This window comes from Boleophthalmus pectinirostris, unplaced genomic scaffold, assembly GCF_026225935.1.
Source record: "Boleophthalmus pectinirostris isolate CB_2022bp ecotype Guang Dong unplaced genomic scaffold, ASM2622593v1 HiC_scaffold_1, whole genome shotgun sequence".
Lineage (NCBI taxonomy): Eukaryota > Metazoa > Chordata > Actinopteri > Gobiiformes > Gobiidae > Boleophthalmus > Boleophthalmus pectinirostris.
Window position 1 is genome coordinate 32,960,170 of NW_026570970.1, and position 25,251 is coordinate 32,985,420.

The 25,251-nt window shown below is 37.2% G+C and overlaps 3 protein-coding genes across 6 annotated transcripts in view; 2 read left to right on the forward strand and 1 right to left on the reverse strand.

The window, feature by feature from the left end:
• fhip1b (FHF complex subunit HOOK interacting protein 1B) overlaps positions 1-12,606 on the reverse strand; it is a 52,839-nt gene extending 40,233 nt beyond the window's left edge. For all 4 annotated transcript variants that reach the window (XR_008631542.1, XM_055148520.1, XM_055148527.1 and 1 more), the window contains exons 1-5: positions 12,284-12,606; positions 4,807-5,208; positions 1,668-1,776; positions 869-1,164; positions 88-318 (exon numbers count right to left, since the gene is read on the reverse strand). Coding sequence is in view for 3 of the 4 variants with exons in the window: in XM_055148520.1 (XP_055004495.1) it covers positions 88-318; positions 869-1,164; positions 1,668-1,776; positions 4,807-4,941 (771 nt within the window). In the remaining variant the exon portion in view is untranslated. The remainder of the gene's footprint in view (positions 1-87; positions 319-868; positions 1,165-1,667; positions 1,777-4,806; positions 5,209-12,283) is intronic.
• Positions 12,607-13,866: 1,260 nt separating this feature from the next.
• cnga4 (cyclic nucleotide gated channel subunit alpha 4) lies at positions 13,867-22,295 on the forward strand. The gene is made up of 8 exons (XM_055151010.1): positions 13,867-14,015; positions 14,426-14,527; positions 15,195-15,301; positions 16,195-16,778; positions 18,492-18,737; positions 20,235-20,400; positions 21,252-21,836; positions 22,264-22,295. Exons 1-8 carry the CDS (start codon positions 13,867-13,869, stop codon positions 22,293-22,295), a joined length of 1,971 nt encoding a protein of 656 aa, XP_055006985.1.
• Positions 22,296-23,102: 807 nt separating this feature from the next.
• Positions 23,103-25,251, forward strand: part of trappc10 (trafficking protein particle complex subunit 10) — a 39,500-nt gene continuing 37,351 nt past the window's right edge. The window contains exon 1 of the mRNA XM_020926992.2: positions 23,103-23,274. Within this exon, the coding sequence (XP_020782651.1) occupies positions 23,214-23,274 (61 nt within the window). The 5' untranslated portion in view covers positions 23,103-23,213. The remainder of the gene's footprint in view (positions 23,275-25,251) is intronic.

Genomic DNA, 25,251 nt, shown 5'->3' on the forward strand with positions numbered 1-25,251 from the left:
ACGATTATACAAAATGTCCCATAAATGATTATTGTCTACCCTTTTTATCACGATATTATTGTTTATTGTTCCATCCCGGGTACTCACCGGACAGAAGTAGGAGTTCTCTGAGATGTACCGGGCCACAGCTTCATGAGAGGCAGAGGCAGCCATCACCAGCAGCAGCGCGTCCCTGGCCTGCTGCCCCAGAGCTCCGTCTCGGTGGATGAAGGGCACCAGCAGAGAGAAGATCAGGAGGTTTGTGGAGCCGTGCTGAGCTGGAGCTGCTCTGAACAGAAGCTCCAGGACCACGGGCTGACGGGCCATGGTCACACACACCTGAGGAGGACAGAGACATGAGGGAGATGGTTCATAGTATTTGCTAAATGTTCATTCTGTCTTCTAATTTGAGTTCAAAAGTGTTTTTGTGCCTGCTGCATTATCTCTATACCACTATAGCAGTGTTGTCACGTTACTACCATTTCAAACTTGATTTTGATACTAAGGAATTGCCTCAACACTCTATTACAGTACCACTTTCCATACACCATAGACATGTTATTGGTTTGCCTGGAGTCTTCTAAAGAATGGCATTAAACTGTAACTTATTCATTTCCATGGAGACAAGCAGGTGACACAGTGGTGTAGAATCATTATAACTACAAGATAAATGAAATGCCACAATATGGAATATTCCAGACAAAGTAACAGCTCCAGCTCTCCTCTAGTACCAATATCATATAAGATGCAATGTTACCAGTTATGTGATTACTGCGTCCATAATTTTAATTCATTTGTTTCAGCAGGAATAAAAATCTATTCAAATTCTATTCCCCCAGTTAATGTTGATGACGTCAACTGTAAAATATCAAACATATATAGTTTGTACCTGGTTGAGTAACAGCACCAGGCTGTTCTCCAGCGCAGCAGGACAGCCCAGCTCAGTGTCCCCACAGGCCCCCAGGAGCCGGAGCAGAGGGTGGAGCACCGCAGTGTGCTGCAGCAGGGGCTGATGGGACTGGCCGATCAGCATCTCAAACAGCTTCAGCAGCGCCCCCTGGCTGTCCAGGTCCAGACCACGTCGAATGTGCCACTGCACCACTCTCTCCAGAACGTTCTCAGTCACCACCAGCTCCAAGATGGGGCCCATAGGAGACACAGAGTCGCCCAGGTCTGGACTCTCACCTGATTGGCAGGATAAAAAATTATTAATATTATTTATACATTTATAATATTACATTATTTATAATATTATCAAAACGGATGTTACAATATCATATTATTGTGAGAAGAAAGATCACTGTTTTAGGATTTATTTATGATTCTACGATTGTTGCCTGACAAATCCAGAATGATATCTGTGTATTTTTTAAACAGAGATAGCCTGGTCTCCACTCCCTCTCTCACATCTCAAGACTGACCAAATGTGAAATTAAATATGTTTTTATTCAGTGACGCATGTGAAACGAAGGAGCTTATAAAATCAAACTTTTCTGAACGATAAAGTCATATTAATGTGATAGAAACAGACAGATAAAAAAGTCACTTTACATTTAGGACTCCTTTAAGAATAGATTTAATTTAAATGATGAATTATCATTATTAAGCAAATAATGTTGACACTAATTAAAGCTCACACTTCAGTATTTTCCTAATAGTAAATGAGTCATGTGAAGGACCCTGTTCACCTGGGCGCTCCTCTGCCAACAGACAGAGCATCTGGTCTGTGTGGTTCCTCACTGCAGTCAGATCATCGCTGGAAGAGGAGGGCTCACGCTGCTCCAAGATCCAGGACACCTGAACAGAAACGGCATGAGAAGGAAACAGTGTGTAAAATGTTCATTTAAAAATGTTGAACAAATACTGTTTGCAGGTGATGTTGACAAAATATAAATATTTTCTAAGAACAATTAAAGGCCCTACATGTTTTTCTATATTATAGAAAATATTCTATATATTATTCTATATTCAAATTTTTCTATATGGATTTTTTTATTGCACTGAAAACTGAAAAACATGTGTCTACAAAATTGACAGTACGGTGTAGCACTAACTCCCATCTATGGTTTTAACTTTCTATTTCCATGGAATCATGTCAGTAATGTGCTGCCTTTTACAGAAACACCCTTTTAGAAAGTTTATTTGAACAGTTACATCTGCTGAATTCTTTGTTTTTATTTTTGATATAAACATAACAAGTAGCGTTGTTATTGTTGAATCTCTTGTAGGCTATGTAAAGTGTGTACTATGCATGCTCTTTGTATTGTCTCATTAAAAAATATAAAAAGATATACTGTAACATCTGTGTTGTCTAGACCAGAGCTTCTCAAACTGCGGTACAGGGTCCATTGGTTCTGTACATTGGAAATACAGGTCAGTAGATAGTACTTTGAGTGAAAACGCTGAGAATTCTGCTCTACACTCACAGTCTAAGCATTTCCAACACACCACAATCAATGTTTTCTGTTGTGTTGTTTTCGGTCCTCAGTCCAGTGCACTATAATTGAGTGTGACACTTGGTTAAACAGAATATGTTCACTCAGTCCGAGCTCAGACACAAACAGCAGAGTTTAGTAACATTATTGACTCAGACGCCTTGACTCAGCGTGACCACAGGAGGAGCCGCCGCAGCCGATAATCAACAAACTGGATCTGATCTGAGGGTTACAAAACTGCTTTCAAAGTTACGCAAAGATCATGGGAGAAAATACTTATGCTGCTGTCTGATTTGGATAGCATTTGTTGAAACGAAAAATGTATCTAGTTTAAAGATGCGCTGTGTAACTTTTCTGGTGGAGGGTCCGTCGCCTGCTTGTTTCTATGGATATGTCATTGCTCTGCCTGGAATGTTCCACAGTACGTCTTTAAACAGCTCAACCTTACATTTATTCAATTACAGGTAGTTTTAGAGTGTAAAAATACATAGAAAAACTGACTGACTGAGCGGGGTCACCTTTCCACAGATCTGACCTGTAACTTGGTCTGGTTTGGTCTCCATGAAGATTGAAAGCTTTAATATCACACTGTGAAACATTCCAGTATTTTACAGGATAATTGCACATGGTTTTAACACTTTCATATCTTTAATCTGCAAATGTTTCACTGTCTTATATCTCTATTCACTGTTTCATGTTATGGTTGATGTGTGAGTGTTTTCTGTTTGTGTTTTTGTTTTATTCTGCCTCTTGGCCAGGTCGTCATTCTAAATGAGACGGTGTTCTCGACTGACTTACCTGGTAAAATATTGAATAAATAAAAAAAAAAAAAAACATGTCCCTGGAGACAAGCATTTAACGAACTCTAAACCAGAAAAGTTACACAATGTACCTTAAATAATGATAATAATTATGCATTAATTAATTGTATTGATATTTTGTATTAACTTCACGCTGAGGATGTTCTACATGTAACTGTATTGGTGGAATGTTCAGCAGTAGCGTGGATAACAAAGTATTTTACACATAACTCATTTATCTACATTAAACAAAAACACATAACAATACTTCACTTTTTTCCCTCTTAAATTAAGCTGTTTTTAATATTAAAGCCGTCACATTCTAGAGTATAGCCGTTTCTTCATATCTGTTAAAATATACTGAAACGCAAGTCTATTTCAGTTCAGTTCAGTGTCTGATTTTATCCATACACACATTCCAAAGAAAATCCTTTAGCTGTTTTGTCCGAACAAAATCTGCATTCCAGCACATCTGTAAATGAAAACCTTAGACATAACCGATCTCTCCCAGTCCAAATAGATAGGATTCTAGTATTAGTCTTCTCTTCAGTGCAATAGAGATGAGACAATATGAAATGGTTGCGTTTCATCTGTGTTATTATAAGCATCACTTTTTACGATTGAAGCCATGACCAAAAAAAGTTAACTTTCATTCACATTGTTGAACAGTCAAATATCCGTAAGTCATTAAAAAAAAACAAAAAAAAAACTGCACTGTGATCAAACGACTTGATTTTAACCCTCTCCAGGCAGGCAACTAAATGTCAATTACCTACTTACTCCAAATCGATTTTATGAGCTTTTTTTACTCAGGAGCCTTTTTTTCCATCCATGCTGATAGACGTGGAAGATGCAGACTGTGCAAGAATGGCTACACACAAACAGCCTGCCAAAAGTGTAAAGTACTTTTGTTGTTTACAAAGTATAAAAATTGTTTCTTGGAGTACCACATGAAAAAGTGATGTTGTTCTGCCACTGTAAAGTACTGTTACACTGTGCTTTATTTTTTCATTATTATGAAAAGTGGTATACAAATAAAGTTAGCGTTCATATCATCTTCAGTGTTAATTTACCACACCGGGCAAATGTTGCAAATCTGCAACATCCCAGAACGCACTGCATGTGAAGGTCAAAAAAAAGTTAGGATTGTATATTACTACCCCATATGATCATTTTCCCCAAATATCAGATTTTTTCCTGTTACTAAAATTTCATTTGAGCCTGAGAGGGTTAAAATGAATAACGCAGATTTAAGTTGCACATTGTAACTTTTCTTCTGGTTATTCTGCAGTTTGGTTGTCTCCATGGAGATACTGCTTTGCTTGGTATGGCATTAAAGTTGTCTATGCATTTTTATTGCTTCTCCACAAATCTTATCAGAAACTTGACTTGTTTGTCTTAAATTTGATGCCATATTGTGTAACATTCCAGACCAACTAATAGCATCTTCATGGAGATAAACACATGGCACAACCTCCAACAAAAACATTACGTAGTGCACCCTTTTAAAAGAATAATATGTCATCTTTGAAATACAAAAATAAGACATAAAATGCATTTTATGATCTGGTACGCCTTCTGCAGTAGCCTACCTGTCTCCAGTGATTCTGAAACACCATGAGGCAGGTCTCCGGGTCAGCGATGCAGTGGCCAGAGGGGGCAGCGTTTCGCCCGGTTCGAGCCCCGGGACCACGCGGGTTCAGCCTGCTCAGCCAGCTCATGGTCATCCAAGAGTTTAGTCAAGATTTATGAAGACGTCCGGTTAAAAACACAGAAATAAGAAGTAAAAAGAGGAGAGAATTTGAGGGTAGAGAGAAAGGGAGGAGGAGGGGAAGAGGAAGAGGCGGTTGGAGTAGTGAGCAGGCAGTTTATTTGGTGCAAGTTTGTGGTCAAAAGTTGAAAGTTTTGTGCAGGAAAATGGTCCTGTTCTATAGACGGTGTCATCCAGTCTGAAGGCAACTCCACTCCATATCCAGTCAGGATGCCACGCTGCTCTGTGAAGACAAGAGGAGAAACAGAGGACCATGAGAGCAATGATTTAACTAGTGCACCTTCATGTATTGTGTAAGTAAAAAAAAAAAAAAGACCTTTTATTGTGTTTACTGCACAGAAATACTTTGAGCAGGCTTGCAACTCCACAAATCTGGCTCTTACTTGGCCTCCTGTTTGTTTTCATAGAAATCTAGTTCCTTTGTAGCCTCTATTTGTTTTCATAGAAATGTAGTTCCTTTGTAGCCTGATTCATCAGCCGGTTTCACTTCGTGGAAACCGTCTGACCTCACAGCATTAGAATTTGTTCACTTGACGGTTGCCGGATGCTTTTTTAAATTTAAACATTTGCTGCTATTTCGTTGTGATGTATGTAATGCGCCACAAATGGGGTTAATTGGTTTATTAAGCTTTTCCCAAATCCTGTAGGGAGAGAGGCAATAATGTCTTTCCCCTTGATAAAATTCACCAAACATTCTCTTTGTTCAGGCTTTAAATCCTTGACCTTGGGAATCGTTGTCAACACAGAATGTATGGCTCTTCGCTGATTGGCTGGTGTCTGGACTCGCACTTCCTGGGTTCTTGCAAACCATCTCGTTTATTCTGATTCCTAACCTAATCACTGAAGAGAAATTAAATTGAGCGGAGGCACTAGGTGGCGCCAGCCTGGCTAGTTCCTTTGGCGCCCAAACTATATATTTGATCTAAAAACAAATCTCCAAAACAACAATTCAGATATTATAAATGTCTCCCACATTTATTCACATGTGATGAATGAATACTAAATTCACAGGGGCAATGAAAATAAATGCAACATTTATTCATATTGGTCATATTTTAGTAGGTTGTTTTATTATATAAATTATGGTGAAATAAATGAAATGTAACATATACCTGGGTATGCCAGAATTTAAAACCACTTTCACCTGGTTGTCCCTGTAACTTTCAGGTTTCTACAGGCATGTTTAATATGAGAATGATGGATGTTCTGGTTAAACGTGTTTAAGGATTAACTGTAGTTCTCCTGTATTTCCACAGCAGAGGTGGGAATAAACCAGAAAATCCTAAACAAAGTCTACACTTGATAAGCAGCGCTCAACATACTACAGCTGTTTCACACACATACACACACAAGAACTGTCACTGGAGCTGAAAGATTTGGAAAAAAGATTGCGATTACATATGCGATTTAGGGTTTATGGCACTTCAAAAATTGAGTCTTTACGATTTGTTAATAGGCTCTGTGTACAGCAGCTAGCTCATCTCTTTTATTAAAGAGACAGTATGGAATTTTGGACATAGGACATCATTTCCTAGTGAGCCAGAGTGTTGGAGACGTGTGAAGACACTTTTTAAAATATTCCATCCAGTCCTTGGATTTGCAGAGGTCGCTGGTGCTAGGCTAGTGCATGTCAATGGCCATAGTTTTCCTGCCACTAAAAACAATCTTACCCACTCCACAAAACACCCGAAGCAAATCTAAAAAAGAAATAGTCCCTCAACATGCGACATGGTTGCATGTTCATGTGATGGTCGCATGTTCATGTGATGGTCGCATGGTTAGTTTTATTTCAAACATTATTCTATCGACACAGACATTTACATGGACATTCTGGTGTAATAATAGATTTGCTTCGGGTGTTTTGTGGAGTAAGACTGTGTGGGGTAAGACTGTTTTTAGTGACAGGATAACTATGGCCATTGACATGCACTAACCTAGCCCCAGCGACCTCTGCAAATACAAGGACTGGATGGAATATTTAAAAAAGTATCTCTACACGTCTCCAACACTCACTAGGAAATGAAGTACTATGTCCAAATTTTTCGGACTGTCCCTTAAAACATGAAATAAACAACCTATTGCAATTCAAATTAATTAAAGTAAAGACTCCTAAATTATTTTATGTGTATAATACCTAAGTTTATACTGGTGGTGTTGTTATTATTATTATGCCTCAACTTTAGAATTAACATTAGCATTGATACACAAACATTTATTTTTCTAAACAGTGTACGGACCACCGGTGCAGTATTCATTTTATTTGTACTTTTCAACATGCTGTCAGTGACATCTGCCCGCACTCCCTGTTCACCTAAATGCATTTAATTTACATTTCCTACCATTTTCAGATACACTTGTTAAAAACGCATTTTTTGAAAACCAATTTAATGTTTTTGGTGATGGTACCAACTAGGGATGATGGAGGCATCGAATACTGGTGTCTGATATTGGCGCAGATACGTAAGAATCTTCTGGATCGAATACACACTTCCAAATATGAGTTCAGTCGATATCCTGGTTGGACAGATCCAGTGATGTAAAAAGACTGTTTACTGATTATAGTTTACTCAGAAAGCCTCTCAATATTTATTTATAAAAGTTTTTCTGTAGTTACTTGAGAGATAACTAACACATTTGGATCTGTTTTGTCTGTTTAATTTTTGTTTATGCTGTTCAGTCTCTGCATTGGTATCTGGTTAATATCGGTATCCGCAGAGACTTAAAACAATAGCATCAAAATCGGCATATGATATAATTTTTGGTATATTTAATGACTTTCAATTTGAATTTAACAAGAAATCAGCAAGCTATGGACAAGGTAAGCACTCAAAATAATCGTGGCATATGGGCAACAGATTAATGACCAATAGCAGGACTTTCCAGATCAATAAAGTTCATTTAGTGAAACTGAACCCAGAGAGACAGCAATTTCCTCTCAGTGAGTCAATAAGGTAATAATGACGCGATATGAAATATTCATCGTATCAGTCAGGGCCATGGTAAGAACAGAAGAGGTATACTACAACTGCTACTACCAATAAGACATAATTACCATGAGATTGTGCACACAGGCTGAAAATGATCTCGTGAGATTTTTTCCTCATGTTTTTACGTTTGGACTGGATAAAAAGTACTGTTGAGATACATTTTTTGAGAAGCTGTCATCACAAAAAGCAGCACTACAGCAAGTATGAAATAAAGTATAATCAAAAACAGTGAGAATAAAATTAAGAACTTGATTGCACAATTCAAAATCTTGTCTTGTCTCGTTCTTGTAGATCCAGTCTCGTGTCTCATCTCGTCTTGTGGAAATTGTATTAAGTAGAGCAGGATAATTGTAGGGTTGTATATTAAAAGTCCTATGTTCCACCAAATACTATATCAACTTACTGTTTACTACATGAAAGCTGGAACAAATATTTTTGGCTCAGTTTTTACTTTACTTTGCAATAATGGGGAGATTTTTGTTATTTTTGTTGTAATACTAAAAGATTTGAGCTGTAGAAGGTAGAATAAGTAACTTCTATGGCTAATTATTGCTTCATTCTGCCATTTATTTGTTGCAGCTCAGGCCTGTGTGCACTATTCAGATCTTCCAAAAATTGCATATCATCCCCATTTAGGTGACCATAGATCACTGGCAATATGATATGGCCCAGTTGTAGTATAAAGCAGGAATGTGAGGTGTTTGAACCTTGTAAATGCCTTATATCATATCCTGGTCAATATGGGAGCGCCATAAACCACTATCCTGATGTCCAAAGTTCACCTGTGGATTCCTGCAAAGGGAGGGAGCAGATATCAGAAGGCAGCCGAGTACGGTATGTTTGGCCAATTACAAAGGACTTAAGATGTACAGTTAAAGATGCACTATGGAACTTTCCTGGTGGAGGGTCTGTCATCTGCTTGAGATGTTCCATTAGCGTTAAATGTAACTGTCTTGCAGTTTTATAATTACAGGTGTTTTTAGAGCTCAGAAATTCCTTGAAAAACACGCGTCTCCCTGAAGACGTATATTTACTGCCAGACTGTGGAATATTCCAGGCAAAGAAAAAAACGGCATCACCAGCCTAACCCTAACCAGCACGTGGTGGATAGTGCATCACATAATGCATCTTAAAAAATAAAATAAAATTCTGGTTTTAACACCATTGTACAAATGACATAAAATAAAAAACCTAACACTTTATTGACCCCTAGACCAGTCATGATAATTACTATTTCATCTTATCTTTCAATATATGAGAGTGAACTATATATTTTGTGGCTCAATGATTATCGTGCATACAATTCCATTATAAACATGGATGGAGCTCAGGCATTTTAATGAGACCTGCTTTATTCTTATTGTGTCAGAGGCACTAAGTAATTTCAATATTATTGTTTATCACAGTATTTCTCTGTAGCAGTCGTGCTTCAAATTGTGTTTTCATGACCAGCCTATTAACTGCAGTGTGGAAATCACTTTTAAGCATGCCATTTCTGGCATGAAAAACAACAGCTTTGACTATTGAGTTGCAAGTACATTTCCTCTAAACACATACAGAAGACATATTGATCATTATAATTTGGACATTTTAAATCTCAATTTTCATCTAAAACAACTTCGTAAACAAGTCCGCTGACTTCTGCGTTAGGACACTGTGATGCCCAGTGGGAGCTGATGTCAAAGTAAACATCATCACAACAGAGCAATTAAAGAGTGCTCCAGTATGTACAAAGACAACTTCAGGAGTGTAAATGGTGAGGGGAAACACCTACACCATGGATAAAAGCTCTGAAATGTCGACTTTGCAGAATAGGTGTGCTTTAAGCACACGCTGCAGAAACCCCTGTGTTGTCATTTTGTTGACAGCTGTTTTAAACGTACATCTACAGTGACACAGGTGCGACACAAACACAGAGGAGCTGAGCTGAGACATCCTCACTAAGATCTGAGCCAAAGTGCAGCTGCTGTGACAAAAACCCCTTATGACACTGTTACACATTCACTACAACAACAAGCACAAAGCTTCAAAGATTTACTCAGGTAGTAAAGCAGGAGCTAGGCCATGACTGAAGGGAAGAAGACGTGTTTTATGTTATTGAAAGTCATTTTAAATGAAAGTTTAAGTAGAGATAATCTGATGGATCTTTTTGGCCAATAATAACCAATGTCTGCATCAACACTTTAAAACCAACTGTATACAATCAGGAGATGAACTTTTTAAAAAATAGCTACAAAATATCTACTACATAACAGCTGTCATATTTCTTATAGTAAAGACTACAGATTCATTACTGTGTACCTGATCAAGAGTTAGAATCAATACTAGAAAATTGAAAAATTATAAAAAAAGTGACTGAACTCCAAGCCTGATGATGATGATGGGAAAATTGCAATTTTTTCTCACAAACACTGTGATAGCGATTAGATTTGCAATTTATGTTTTAATAATAAGATTCTGTTCAAAGTTCACATTTTAAACACATTCAGAAAAATTGACAAAAAGACTGAAATATGAACTGACAAACTAATACAAGAATGACATTTCAGACCATGTTTATACAGTAAACACTAGAAAAACATTAGATGGGTCAATGAATATCCAATCCTAAGAAACCTCTCAATGCAATGTTTTGTTTTGCTTTAAAATGTTGAATTATTAACAGCAGAATCAGTTCACTTCTTCCAAAATGAAAGTGACTGCTACAGTCGCTGTCCATATGGTAATAGATGAAGACATAGTGTATTTTTAAAACTTTCCTTCAGTTAAGAGGGAAAATTTGACAAACTTTTTCCATATATAAGTAAATGCTAAAACAAACATCTAGCCAGAGAGTTTTATTGCTTTGGGGATCCTGATTTAGCTTTGTAGTGAATAGCAACATATTGTAAACTAGTTAGAATTTAAAGCCCTTTTTAACACAATCAGTTGATGTTTCCATAAATCAGTGAATGCTCTTTAAGCTTTCCCAATCCAAACCATAAACAAGGCACAGTGTCTGGATCTATATACAAGTAATAATCATGTTGCAATTCATTGCAATACATTAAGCAGCTTACTCAAGTGATCCTACAGTTATAGACACATTAGTTGTTGCAATGATTAGTAAATAATGAGTCTAGCCTACAATATTACTAGGCTATAGCGCCCATTTTTGACAGTTTCATTATTTCAGATTGAATTCACAACTGGGTTTAGAGAAACAAAACTACAAAGAGTTTATGGCACAGTAGTAGGGCTGTTGGATTAATTGAAATCAAATCAAAATAGCAATTAGCAAATCAGAAAGACTCTTTAATTAAGTCCTTACAACCAACAAAAGATCCCGTCTAATTATCTAAAAAAAAAAGCTAACTCCATAGTGTAGACCTTAAAAAACATCATCTGAAATGACACAATCCTTGTATTAAATTATCAACTCATGTTTCCGTCTTCTGTTTAAAATGCTCACTTTGAACACAATCTATCAAAAGATAATTCCCATATCTAACTGCAATCTCATCTCAATGCTGCACGGTAGTTGTAACAATTTCAATATCAGTTTCTTTTTATTGGACTGAAACTGTATTTTGTTTCATCTTGTAATGTCATGTAGCAGCAGCGGAAGTTAATAGCTACTTTTTACTTTTTGTTGAGTAGAGATTAGCAATTCAAGAGCTAAAATGATCAAAACGATTCTAATGAAGGTGTATGGAGTTTAAAAACATAGTGGAGCAATTCCTGTATTACCACATGACATCAAAAGGTGGAACAGAGAGAAGAACTCAGCCTAAATATGCTGGGTTTGTGTGTTAAATGTGTGTGAATGAAATAAAACAACTCCACGTTTTTTTTTTTTTTTGATGAAACAACATTATTACGTAGATCACAAAATAGCGCAATATAGGCCCTTTAATGCCTTCATGTTTAAAAACTTGAGCAAACAACACTATCGCACGTGTAGAAACGTAAGATACCTTGCGCTGTCACAAATCAATCACTACTGCGCCTCGGGTCCTCTCCTGTTTATAGTGCACACAGCTCGGGTTTCCAGCATTATTCCCCCCAAAATTTCAGATCACAAATTTAAGATATTTTACTAGGACCCTGTACAAGTTTCAAACCAGATTTCATCATAATTAGCGCAAAAATTAGCACTGAGATCTGCTACGAATCAAAAATCAGTTCAATCCGATGGAGATGATGTAGCAAGCTCCAAGATACACCCCTACTAATTAGCACTTAGCTTAGAAATATCAACATTACATTGCGATCATTGAAGTATTTAACGTGTCAGTTGCACATACGACTAGAAAATATATAGTTTCTTACCTTATGTGTGTGTAAATTGTATAAAAATCCCAGTTTCGGCTAAAAAGTGCTCTCCAGTGGGCTTGTTGTTGATGCTAAGTGGTCGTTAGCGCTGCTCAGATGCTAACTGCTAACTAATGTATTCACAATGTCAGATAGCAAAACGGGCTAAAACAGCTTGGATATCCAGGAGACAGCGGTGTTGTGAGGGCATATGGAGTCATGACAGTCGGGATACGAAGCTCTCCTCCTCTGAGTCACTGTGCATCCCGTGAGCCGCAGATAAACATCCGATTTGGTGGATTTTCAAAAGCTCTGGTCGCTCCCGCAGCCGCCATCTTGGTACAGTCTCCTCCCACTGTCATGAGTCAGAGCGGGCGAGAGGAGCGCGGAGCAAAGGTTAGAGATTAGAAAAGCTTTTTAAAAGCATTTATGTCGAACTTAACCAATTATAGAACGTGGAAATGAAATGCAAAAAAATATACAATATAAAGCTATATAATTATATTACAAAGATATGGTCTACGTTGCATTAGGTCTGACAAATTTAGATCTAACTTAGGTTTTAATTGAACCTATTGAAATCTAATCAAATGTCAGTGGGGTTTGACATGTGCATTCCTCACGATATGTTTGCAAAGCATGAAACTTTACTTTACATTACTTCCTACAACACCAAGTAACTTGACCAATTGAGTCAAGTCAGTCGACTTTTACAGTATGGTAGCTGTTCCCAAAATGCTGCCTTGCAGGGGGCCCCCTAGGTTGTCCACACAAAAAGCAAGGAAGAAAACAGAGTTTTACTTAATTTTACATAAGATATTTGTTTATATTTCTTTAAATGAGTATTAACCCCCCGGGAGTGTATTGTTTTAATATGTACATTTAGGAAGAAAACACTGGTTTATATGTAGAGTAATATATTAAATATGACGGGAGGCTGTGGCACAGCAGGATTTGGGAATGACTGCACTGTAGTATATAGTTTTAAACATGTAGCTTGTATTTTTCCAATTGCATATTTTTTATTGCTGAAAAATACCTTCTAAACATGCTATCTTAGAGCAGGCTTACCTCTCCAAAGATGTGACCTGTAATTTGTGGCGTGGTATCACCTGCGTGTCTCCATGGATAAAATACAGGCGATATTTAAGCCTTATATATGATGATTCTTGGCTTTCTGCGTATACCACCACCTTCTGGTGGACAAGAATTAAACACTAAACAGAATTAAAATATAAATGTTTTCCTTTAGGGCTCTTTGTTTTGAAATACTACAACACATTCATGTGTACTACACCTGTCCACATCAGTTCCTACATTAGGACTGACTTAATGACCCTCTTGTCTCCTCTTACTCCCTATAGAGCTGCTGTCATTGGTCCAATTGTGATAACAGCAGCCTCTGAGTGGAAGGAGCAGAGTTGTCCTGGAGAAGCCATTCCCCAAGGAACCATGGCACTTGTTGTTATCCTGCTCTCCTCCATGGAGACCAGTATCACTCCACCAACATGGAAAGCAAGTCAGTTGGAAGCACCTAGTCATGTAAAGGAGGGAGAACTACGAAGAAAAGCAACATTTTGGGTCAGAAATCAGGGTATAACATGGACAATTTAGGTAATGTTACCGTCAGGAATAACCAGTGGCAAAGGCTCTTGAACTGGCACAGAAGAAGGAGGGTGAATGTACAAGAAGAAGACGAGAACCGGACAGAGGGGCAAAGCAGTGCATTGGATAGACTCACAAAAATTAAGTAAGTGGTTTCATTTTTTTTTGTGTTTATTTATTTATTCATAAGATTGTCAGTTGACATAAGTTACAGCTTGGAGTTACTGGTTTGCCTGTATTACCGCCTGACATCACAAGGTGATGTCAGAGTGTTTTCCGTTTGAGAGAAGAACTCAGCATAAATACACAGTGTTGGTGTGTTAAACATGTGTGAATGAAAAGAAACACAACTCGAGGTATGTTTTGATGAGGATACAACATTATAACATAGATTAGAAAATAGCGTAATATGAGCCCTTTAAATGTACAAATAGTTTTTAGTATCCATAATTACCTGGAAGACTACAACACTACTTCATTTGCTGAATTTTGAAACATTATACAGTTTTGGAATTGAAGTATTGTGATTATTGTAAAAATCTCTCTTGTTTCTAGCTGGAGAGAGTGGGTGGTGGACCCCGCAGAGCAGTTTTACTATGTGTGGCTTCAGATCATAATCTTCCCCATTGTCTACAACTGGGTCATCATTATTTTAAGGTAAAACATGTCAGCAATATTCACTATACACACTATTTGCTCAGTTTCACCACTTAAAGGAATATCTACAGAAGTTAAAATAGCGTACCATTCAAAATATTAAACTTGTTTGAAATATTTAGTCAAAACAATGAATGAGCACATATGCAATGCAGTAAACAAAACATAAACTCAAAATAACTAATTCATTGCTTTAATCATTGCTTTTGACACATTTTGAGAAGACCGATTGTTTACAGCACTGTCGCCAAAAGCAAAGGATTGCTGCTTTCAGGATTTGAATATAAAATATAAGAAATAATTATTTGAGTTATTTATCTTTAATCTTTTGTATGTATCTGAAATGTAGAAAGTAAAAACACTGAAGAAGGTGTATCTAAACGTTTGACTGATAGTAGATGTATATTTTATAATTAATAGAAAATCTGTGAGTATACTATGAAAACCTGAAAATTTCAACAACTAAATATTTATGGAAATTTTACTCCATGGACAGTTTTGCTTCAAATAAAAAAAATAATTTGTTCAAACAAATCCCAAAGGATAGAACCAATAATGAAATAAATAATTCTAAACTAGTACAGTCTCAGTTCATGATAGACATTTTGTAGAAATGTGTTTACAGTGTTTACAGTAAATCTCTCTGCGTGTACTTAAACTTGTTTAGGACCTGCTTCACCTCCATTGCTCTGAACTACCTGCCTGTGTGGTTGACCCTGGACTACCTGTCAGACCTGATGTATGTAGCAGACATGGTCATCACTGTGCGCACAGGTACTGTTTTATTTTTTAAGTCGGGGTGGATGACGTACAAAAAATATCAACACATTTTTTTCCAATATCGGTTGACAGTGTTACTTGATATCAATATTCAATACCAATTCTTTTCAGCGCTGCCCCAGTCTCATTCCCAGATTAGTTTGTTTGTTTTTTGAGGTAAAAATGGAAATAGAAGAGCGTTATTTTGCTCGCCTTTTCACAGATCTAGATACAATTAATGCCATTCTGTGGAGGAAAGTCATCATTCAAGGAAAAGCACTAACATCACCATGTAAGTAAGCAGGTGGTAGACCATCCACCATAAAAATGACATAGTGTGCCTTTATAAGTCCTAAATTGTGCAAAAATCTTGTGAGCTTTAAGCAATGCTAGAAGGTTATTACCTCCTCAAAAATATGCCTGGAGTTTTGTTTTGTTTCATGCACACAATCCTTTATTATTAGTCTGTCTACATTTCCAAAGCTCAAAATGCTCTGTTCCACCTTGTGATGTCATGAAGTGGAAGATTTCAAGTTAACAGCTACCTTTTACCTTTAGTTCAGTAGAGATTGGCATTTCCAGGGCTAAAATTATCCAAGTGATTCTAGTGAAGGTGTATGGAGTGTAAAAACACAGTGGAGCACTTCCTGTAATGCCACATGACTTCATATTGTGGAAAAAAGAAGAAGATTAAACATGTGTGAATGAATCAAAACACAACTCCAGATATGTTTGTGATGAGGGAACAACATTACAACAGAGATCAGAAAATAGTGTAATATAGGCTCTTTAATTATGGTAAGAAAAAAAAAAAGCAAACCTTTACATAAATATAGGCTACAGAGTTATTTGTGCATCTTCATGACCCAGTCCATATCTTTTTACTAACCCCACCTTTGCTCTTTTAGGTTTCTTGGAGCAGGGGATTCTCATCACAGATCCAGCCAGACTGAAAAAACGCTATCTCAGCTCCAGGTTTTTCCTTCGAGACGTCGTATCTTTACTCCCAACGGACTTCCTTTACTTCGCATTCGGCATTGAGACTCCTTTAGTGCGAATCAACCGGCTATTACGCACTCCACGCCTCAACGAAGCTTTGGACCGCATGGAAACAAGAACCTCCTACCCCAACACGTTCCGAATTTCCAAATTAATGATATATATTTTTGTACTTATCCACTGGAACGCTTGCTTGTATTTCGCCCTTTCGAACTACATTGGATTTGGTAGGGATAGGTGGGTGTATCCAAACATCTCCAACCCAGTTTTTGCTTCAACTCGACGGCAATATTTCTACTGTTTTTGGTTTTCGGCGCAGATCTTCACTACGGTTGGGGATACTCCGCTTCCCAACAGAGAGGAGGAGTACTTGTTTATGATAGCAGATCTGCTCATTGCAGTGCTGGTGTTTGCGTCTATTGTAGGGAATGTTGGAAACGTCATTTCAAGCCTCAGGGACAGGGACAATGTCTTCTTCCCAAATCATGAGCTGGTAAGATTGATTTGCGATTCAGTTGTTACAAATGACAAGTATAGTTTTGATACAACTGTGGTGTTGTCACGATATTAACATTTCTAACTTGGTTTCAGTACTGAGGAATAGACTGGATACTCAATACCTATTCTGATGATAATAAAAATGATAATAAAAAACACAAAATCACACTAACACTACTTAAACACACTCAGTCACTCACACTATTAGACAGCAGAATGTCATTTTCAGCATTAAATAATGGTACTTTCTTTTCTGTTCCCATGTGGTCTTATATCTGTGTAATCCCTCAGTGGTCCAGGGAGGTTCCATAGTGATCCATGGTTGTATACTAGTCTGTGTGCTCTTATACTTATCATTATTATTAAGAAGTTCCTGATACAATACATAACTCGATACATAGGCCACGATACGATACATATCTTGATACAGTGCACTTTTGGTTCAATATGAAATATTTCAAATTGATTCGATACGGTTCAATAAAAAATAATGGCAAAATCATGACTGTGATACTAAAAGTCTTTGTTAAACCACTTCTTGTACAAAGTTAAAATGAAACACGCCCATTTTACTCATCAAATCAAATGTGTTGCACAAACAAATTTCCTTCCACTGAACAAACAACAAAACTGTAGCTGGAACAAAAGAATTGAGTAAAATAAACCAAAAAATACTCTTGGTGATATATCGATACAGCAGCCCATGATATACTGTATTTTTATTAATTAATTAATTATTTTTTACTGGCCAAATCAAAGCCTGATCCTGTCAGATCTCAGAAGCTAAGCGGGACCGGGCCTGGGTAGTACTTAGATGGGAGACCACTGTGAATTCCAGGTGCCACAGTGGGGCGCCAGTGGCAGAAACTGTCATTGTGTTCTTAGGCAAGAAACTTCACCCACATTGCCTAGCGTGAATGTGGTGTGTGCGTGAGTGATGGTGGTGGTCAGAGGGACCGATGGCGCAGATTGGCAGCCTCTCGTCTGTCAGTCTGCCCCAGGGCAGCTGTGGCTACAGTAGTAGCTTACCATCACTGAGTGTGGAGTGAATGAACAATGAACTATAAAGCTCTTTGGGTATCTTGAAAGGCGCTGGTGACAGGTGGATTTATCCGATCACAGTGATGTGTGAACTTTTAGATTTAGATAAAGTAAAAGTCACCTTTTGAAGACAGTATGAAGCCGTTTAGTGTACTGTGTAATGTGTAATGAATTGTGACCAAATGTATTTCTGAAAATTGTAGTATAAATTCTTTGGCATATTGTCCATCTTTAAATAGTCTTTCAGGAGACAAATTACATTAAACTCTCCACACTTAATGGTTGGGCCTTGGGGTTGACAAAGAAAGAGGCGGCTGCCAGTCTCTACCTACAGCTCCTGCGTAATGTGTTGAAGTGTCTTGCCAAAGGACACAGCAACTGTATGCATAATTCTGAGCAGGGATAAAACTTCCATCTTTAGGTGAATGGAAAATTAAAAACTGCATTTATCTATATATAAATGTCCTCTGAAAACACCAAAATGTTCATCCTCCTTGTAGTTTTATACATAATAGTAAATACATAGTTTTGACTACAATCATGTTTTGTTCATACTTCAGTCTCAAGTGTCAATTTTCGAAGACAGCTCAAATTGTCCTCATTGTCTTTGCAGAACTGTTTGGATAATTGTGTCTTTTAAAAGCCTCTCTTCTCCTTGTGTGTTTAGGTGAAGGCGTACCTGCGCAGCCACCACATCAGTAAAGAGCTGAGGCAGAGGATTGACAACTGGTACCAGCACCTGCACATCAACAAGAAGATCATGAGAGAAAACGAGATTCTCCAGCAGCTGCCTCTGCACCTGCGTACAGAGATCGCTGTCAGTGTGCACCTGCCGACCCTGTCAAAAGTCACCATTTTCCAAAACTGCGAGACGAGTCTGCTAGAAGAGCTGGTGCTGAAACTAAACCCACAGGTGAGGACGGGCTGAGAGAGAGGAGGCTGTTTATGGACTATTAAGGACAGATATATTTGTGTTTTTATTGTGGTTGAGCTAAAATGTGTGGTTCATTAATTTTAATCAAGGCTCAGTTCAGATTACACATTTTAAACACATCCAAGAGCATTTTAGAGTACAGTGAAATAAGAACTGTTAAAAAAAATCAAGTTTAATTCAGAACATGCATGTCCGAAGAGATCTTAAAGAGGCACTATGCAACTTTTCTGGTGAAGGGTCTGTCTCCGTGGAGGTATTATTGCTTTGCCTTCTAACATTAAAATTATTTCAACGGAGAGAAGACGGTCACCACCATGTCAGATCTGTTGACAGTAGAGTGCCTGTGTTTCAAGGTATTTTTACTGATGTTTTTGAATATATGCAAGATAGAGCAATTTATACTGTGTGAAAGGTCCACACATTTGTGAAGCCATAGTAGACGCTTTGCGCACATTGTTCCACCTTTTAAAGTGCCTCAAAAGTGAAATAATGCACGGAGAGCAATCCAAGTGCAGTTAAAAACTCTTTACTGAGTATTCACATGATTGGGACATAAAAATACATACAAAAAAGGGGAACTTTAACATAGGTGACAGGAGGTCAAAAAACTGTTTGGCTCCACTTCACGCCCATGGTGCACCTGCACTCGCCTTAAATAAGAAGCCATAGACCACAAAATAATACAAAAAATAAACATTACTTCAGTAAACTTATGATTAACATTAGCAATAATTAACTGAATGTAAATAAATTAAAATTATTTTTAAGCAAATAATCAACAAATAATCATGTTAACCATACAGAATTACCAGAATTACCAAAAACCATCCACTTTAATTAAATATTAAATAAAACAAAATAAGAATAATTATCTCATTAATGAAAAAGTTACAAAACTGGGTTTAGGCTCCAACACTGTGGTACATTCCAGGCAAAGCAATAACATCTCCATGGAGACAAGCAGATGTCCCTCAGAAAGTTACATAGGCCACATTTAAATCAGTCTGTGATAAAATATAAGTAAATTTGTCAAAACTCAAAAACTAAATATATAACTACTGATATACTAATACTACTACTACTACTACTACTACTGCTAATATTAGTATTATTAGTAATACTAAGTAGTAATAATAATATTTGAATACTTCAAGTAATACATCAAACTTTCATCTCCAAGAAAGCTTTGTTAAAATGAGAGTCTGAAGTACAGGTTCACAGCTCCCTCTATAGGCACAAACAGAACAAAAACTTCCTTGTTGCATTCAGTTAATGATAGTACCAATTGGCAATAATGCAAGTTTTTTATTTTTATTTTAACTGGATAAATGTTGATCTGCGAGATTAGATGAAATTTTTAAATGGCCATAAACTAACTAGCATGCAACTAACTTTTCCAGTATAGCGAGTGAATAATATGTTATGCTTTTCAATGTTTTTTATCTCAGACTCGTTATGATTTCTATGTGTTTTCAGGTGTTCAGTCCTGGAGAGTACGTGTGCAGAAAGGGTGACGTGGGCCATGAGATGTACATCATTAAAGAGGGCAAACTGGCCGTGGTGGCAGACGACGGAGTGACTGAGTTTGCTGTTCTGAGCGAGGGCAACTTTTTTGGAGAAATCAGCATCCTTAATATCAAAGGTTGGATGTCGTTTACAGTGTGTAGCAAAACAGAACTTAACAAAAGCGAAATATATTAAACTAATTTCTCTTTCTTTCTTGTTTGTCGCTGTTTGTTTTCTGATGTAAGCGTCTTTGGGTATCTTGAAAAGCGCTATATAAGTGTTATGTATTATTATTATCATTATTATTATTATTATTAATCCTTCACATCATAAGAGTTGTAAAATGCTCTTATAAACTCATCATGTGATTAATTCGGATGCTCTGAATGCATAAGGTGAGAAAAACTTTGGACCACTGCAAACTGTTTAAAGTGTGTATGAGTGTTTTGCCAATTCTCTAATTTTGACTTTTGGTGGTGGGATAATATCTGTTGAAAACATAAATAATAGTTTTACACCAATCAAGAAGCAATTTGTGAAGAAAAGTTGAAAAAAATATGTTAAATTACAGGAAGTAGAGAGTTCTCTTTTGATGTTGAATTGATGTTATTGAAATTAGTTTCCTTCGGGATGATAAAGTATTTCTAATCTCACAGTAGGGACAATTCTATCCAAAAGTCCAGCACAATTTACACAAAAGAAACACATTTTTATGATACTTACTTAAACTTCATTTAAACTAAATAAAGGTCTTTTCTTACCTTTTTATAAAAAAAAAATAATAATTCTAATTAGTGTACAAGATGTTGTGTTGTGTTTTAAAAAATCTTAAATATGAGTAGTCCTGTCATAGGCACTTGAAAATGTACTAGTTCTGTCATTTTTTTAAGAGAGTAAAGATTACAGTGCTAATAACCAACAGGGGTAAGTTTGAAAATCAAACAGTGAAACAGTCTGTGGTCAATAACATGTGCCATCTTATTTTAGGAAACAAATCTGGAAACCGGAGAACCGCCAATATCCGCAGCATTGGCTACTCCGACCTCTTCAGCCTGTCTAAAGAAGACCTGACAGATGTGCTTTCAGAGTTCCCAGCAGCAAAGCGCCACCTAGAGGAGAAAGGGCGTCAAATCCTCACCAAAATGGGCATGCTGGAGGAGAGTGCGGAGGGAGAGGAGGATGAGAAAGACAAAGTGGAGACAAGAATCAAAAGACTTCAGGAAAACTTGGAAATACTTCAGACTAAATTAGCGAGACTGATGGTTGAGTTGGAGTCTAGTAATAGAAAAATGAGAGCAAGAGTTGAGCAGCTAGAATGGGAAGTTGCTACACTGGCGGTCCCCGATGATGCATTGGAAATTGAGGATGAGGAGTTAGGACAAGGCAGAGGTCAAGGGGTAGGTGGAGAGATTGAACTGCCAAGAGAGGAAGCAGAAGGAGAAGAGGAGATGGATGAAAACGGGACAAAACAAGGGCAAAACCAGGATGCCGGCGGTGAAGAAGTGGCCAAAGAGGGAGATGGGGAGAGCACGAAAAGTACTAAAGAAAGTGGAGAGGGTGTAGGAGAAGGAGGTAAGGAAGGAAGTGAGGAAGCAAACAAAGAAGCAAGGAGTCAACTGGAAGAGGAGGAGGAGAAGAAAGAGAGAGGGGACGCTAGACCAGGACCAGGAGACGGAGCTGAGATAGAGAGTGAGAAGGAGAGTAGCACAGGGAATACAATGGAGGAGAGAGGAGAGGTTGAGAGAGGGGGGGAGGAGGAGGAGGAGGAGAAAAAAAAGGGAGGAGAGACAGAGGAGAGGGCAGAGAAAGGAGAGCAGTGATAGAGTTTGTTCTATAATAGTGTGACTTCTTGTTTTGCAAATAAATTAGGTATTTTCATTTACATAATAAACGTTGCATACTGGATTAACATGCTGCTGTTGTGTCTATATGAATGAGCATGACTTGACTATCACTACTGGAATACACTGTTTATTTGTATTAACTTATGTCCAATTAGAGATGAGAAATACACACATACAGACACTCTAGAGCTGTGTTTTCTTTATTCTCACTAATACTGTACTGTAAGTATTTAATTTACAATTAGTATTGAGAATATGAATTTTTGGTACATGCATTCAAGTACTTCCTACCACTACTAATATGTTAATTGAGAGTCTCAATAACTGTTTATATTACAAAAATAACGCTTTATTGACTGTACAATTCCATGAGTGACCACAAGATGACACTATGGCTCTCTTCATAGAAAGTAGATCTAATAGTTTGCTTAAGATTAGCTGTTTTACAACTCTAAGCTGGCGTATGTTGCCTTACGACTTTTGCCTATTTTCTTCCACACCTATATATGCATCATTAGGGTAGTACCTGTTTATTTTTTTTATTTTTTATTTTTTTCCTAAAAAAAAAAAAAAAAAAATATATATATATATATATATATATATATATATATATATATATATATATATATATATATATATATATATATATATATATATATATTTATTATTTATTTATTTATTTATTAATTATATTACTGATATAACTGAAAATTACCCATTTAAACAACTGGTGTGCTGGGTGTGAGAAAAAAAAAGGTGTATAAATCAGTGAAAAGAATTTAATTACTGTTCAGGGAAATCAATATGCAGAATATTTAAAAACAGAATACAAAATATAAAGAAAGAAACTGAAAAAAATAATAGCAATAAGGCTGATTTAATACAGGTCTAGTTCTAATACTATTAATTATTTTAATAGTAATAAAAAAACATACAAATAAAAAAAATAAGAGGTTACCTACGTCACTGACGCACAGGTGACGTATTTCCGGAGTGCAGTGGGGACACAGGCCCCATCGATTCAACACAACTGCAGAGATAAGCACTTACTAATAATAAAGCCGCGTTTGTATGTCATTTTCATGGATCGGCACCGCTAACACATATGGAGTGTCCAGAAGAAAAGCCGATCATCTACACCATGGAGAACAAACCGATCGTGACATGTGAGTTACTGCTACATTTCTCCTGACAGCTAGCTCAGTGCATTAGCTTCCTTCTGCTAGCCGCTTTAGCCTGGCGGTGCCGAGGAATGAGCGCTTCGGTTTTATCTGTCCCGTTTATCTGTGCATGTTAGGGCTGCCTTTTCAACGTGCTTTCCCTCATTATTTATGTGTCTACACTGCGGCTAACACGGGGGATAGCCTGTTAGCAACTTAACCACAGAGATTGACAGGCCGTGAACACAGCGCCGAAGCGAGATGCTGCAGTTTGAGGAATGCCCTTAGCGTTTCCATAGCTTGACAATCTTATATTTCACTTCACTTCAAAATCCATTCCCTGCTTTTATTTGCCACATGTTTGTAGTTAGTTTTCATTCATAAATCCCCGGACGTCTCTGGAATCTTCCGGAGTGGTTTATTTTAAGACCTGCGGGGCCAGTCCAGTGTCCACTTAGCGCTAGTTCCATTTTTAGTTCCAGTTCACAGGTGCGTGTCTTTGCAGCGTTGTAACTCATATAAAATGATTTAAATCTCATCTGTCAGGTGTGGCATACAACTACAGGCCAAGGCATTTCACCAATAACTCATAATTATAGGAGAATATGCCGACTACACTAGACAGCTGTTCATGAGAGCCTAGTATAATAGTGATCGTACAGAACTAGGGCTCAACGATTTAGGAAATAATATGTTATTGTGATTTTTCTCATAAGCATTGCCATTAGATTTGCAATTTTATTTCGATTTTTAAATAATAAGATTCTGTTCTAAGTTCAAATTTTAAACGCGCCCAGGAAAATTGTTAGAAAGACTGAAATATGAGCTTACAAACTAATAAAAGAATCACATTTTGTACTATGTTTGAACAGATCTTACCTACAGGCATAAGTTGTTATACAGATTATCTCATTAACATATTTTGGACATTTTACTTCAAAAACGGCAGCAATTTGATAATTGCATCTACTCTAATTACACTTTAGTTTGATTGTGATTAATCTTGCCATCCTACATAGCACTGCTGTCAAAGTCAGTACAGTGAAACCATGCATAGTTTTCTTGATAGGTCATCCATTTACTGTTTAATCAAGTGTAGCATTGTTAGTATAGTATGCGTGTATGTTATTTTAGTATCCGATGACCAATTTAAAATAGCTGAAAAAGCTTTTGAAGGCGGCACTGGTACTGACTAGGGACATTTTAAGCTCATTGACAAGTGTTTAACACCTGATGATTGTCAGTTTTATTTATTCTGGTTCTATTTCATTAATTCATCAGACAAACTCAAAATGGATATCTCACAGATGAAGGGATGAAGGCAGAGAAAGAGCGCGTGATGTTATGGTTTTGTCTGTCAACTTTAAAGAACTAAAGTTGGGTTTAAATTACTTCAGATGGTAGCTGATTCCATTCTGGGATGGTGAATGGAAAAAAAAGAGTTCTTATACTGGGTCTGTTGGGTTTTAAGGTCCAATACTTGTATAGATGATTAGATCTGGTTCGGTGGTCAGGTACAGTGAGGTGAGTGGTACTGCTTCGAGTTGGTTGGTCATTTTATACATCAGGACAAGTTGTTGGTAGCCTGATTCATCAGCCGGTTTTAGTTTGTTTCACTTTGTACAAACCGTCTGACCTAGCAGTGTTAGAATTCATTCACTTGATGGTAGGTAGGTACTTTTTATCATTTAATCAATCACTGCTATTTGGTAGTCACATATGTAATGTGCCGCTAACTGGTATATTAAGCTTTTCCCAAATCACGTAGGAAGAAGGGCAATAACATCTTTCCCCTTGATGAAATTCACCAACATTCTCTTTATTCTGGCTTTAAATCCTCGATCTCTGGAATCGTTGCCAACACTGAATATATGGATCGTCGCTGATTGACTCGTGCCCGAAACTTGCACTTCCGGGGTTTTTGCGAACCGTCTATTATTGTATTTTCATTCCTGACCTAGTCGCTAGAGAGAAATGAAATTG

Excerpts from the sequence above, each read along its gene's own strand:
- cnga4 (XM_055151010.1), top strand. The coding sequence starts at position 13,867 with ATGGACAATTTAGGTAATGTTACCGTCAGGAATAACCAGTGGCAAAGG. Across the intron at positions 18,738-20,234 it reads TGCTGAAACTAAACCCACAG|GTGTTCAGTCCTGGAGAGTA; the intron begins GTGAGGACGGGC and ends ATGTGTTTTCAG. Across the intron at positions 20,401-21,251 it reads CAGCATCCTTAATATCAAAG|GAAACAAATCTGGAAACCGG; the intron begins GTTGGATGTCGT and ends ATCTTATTTTAG.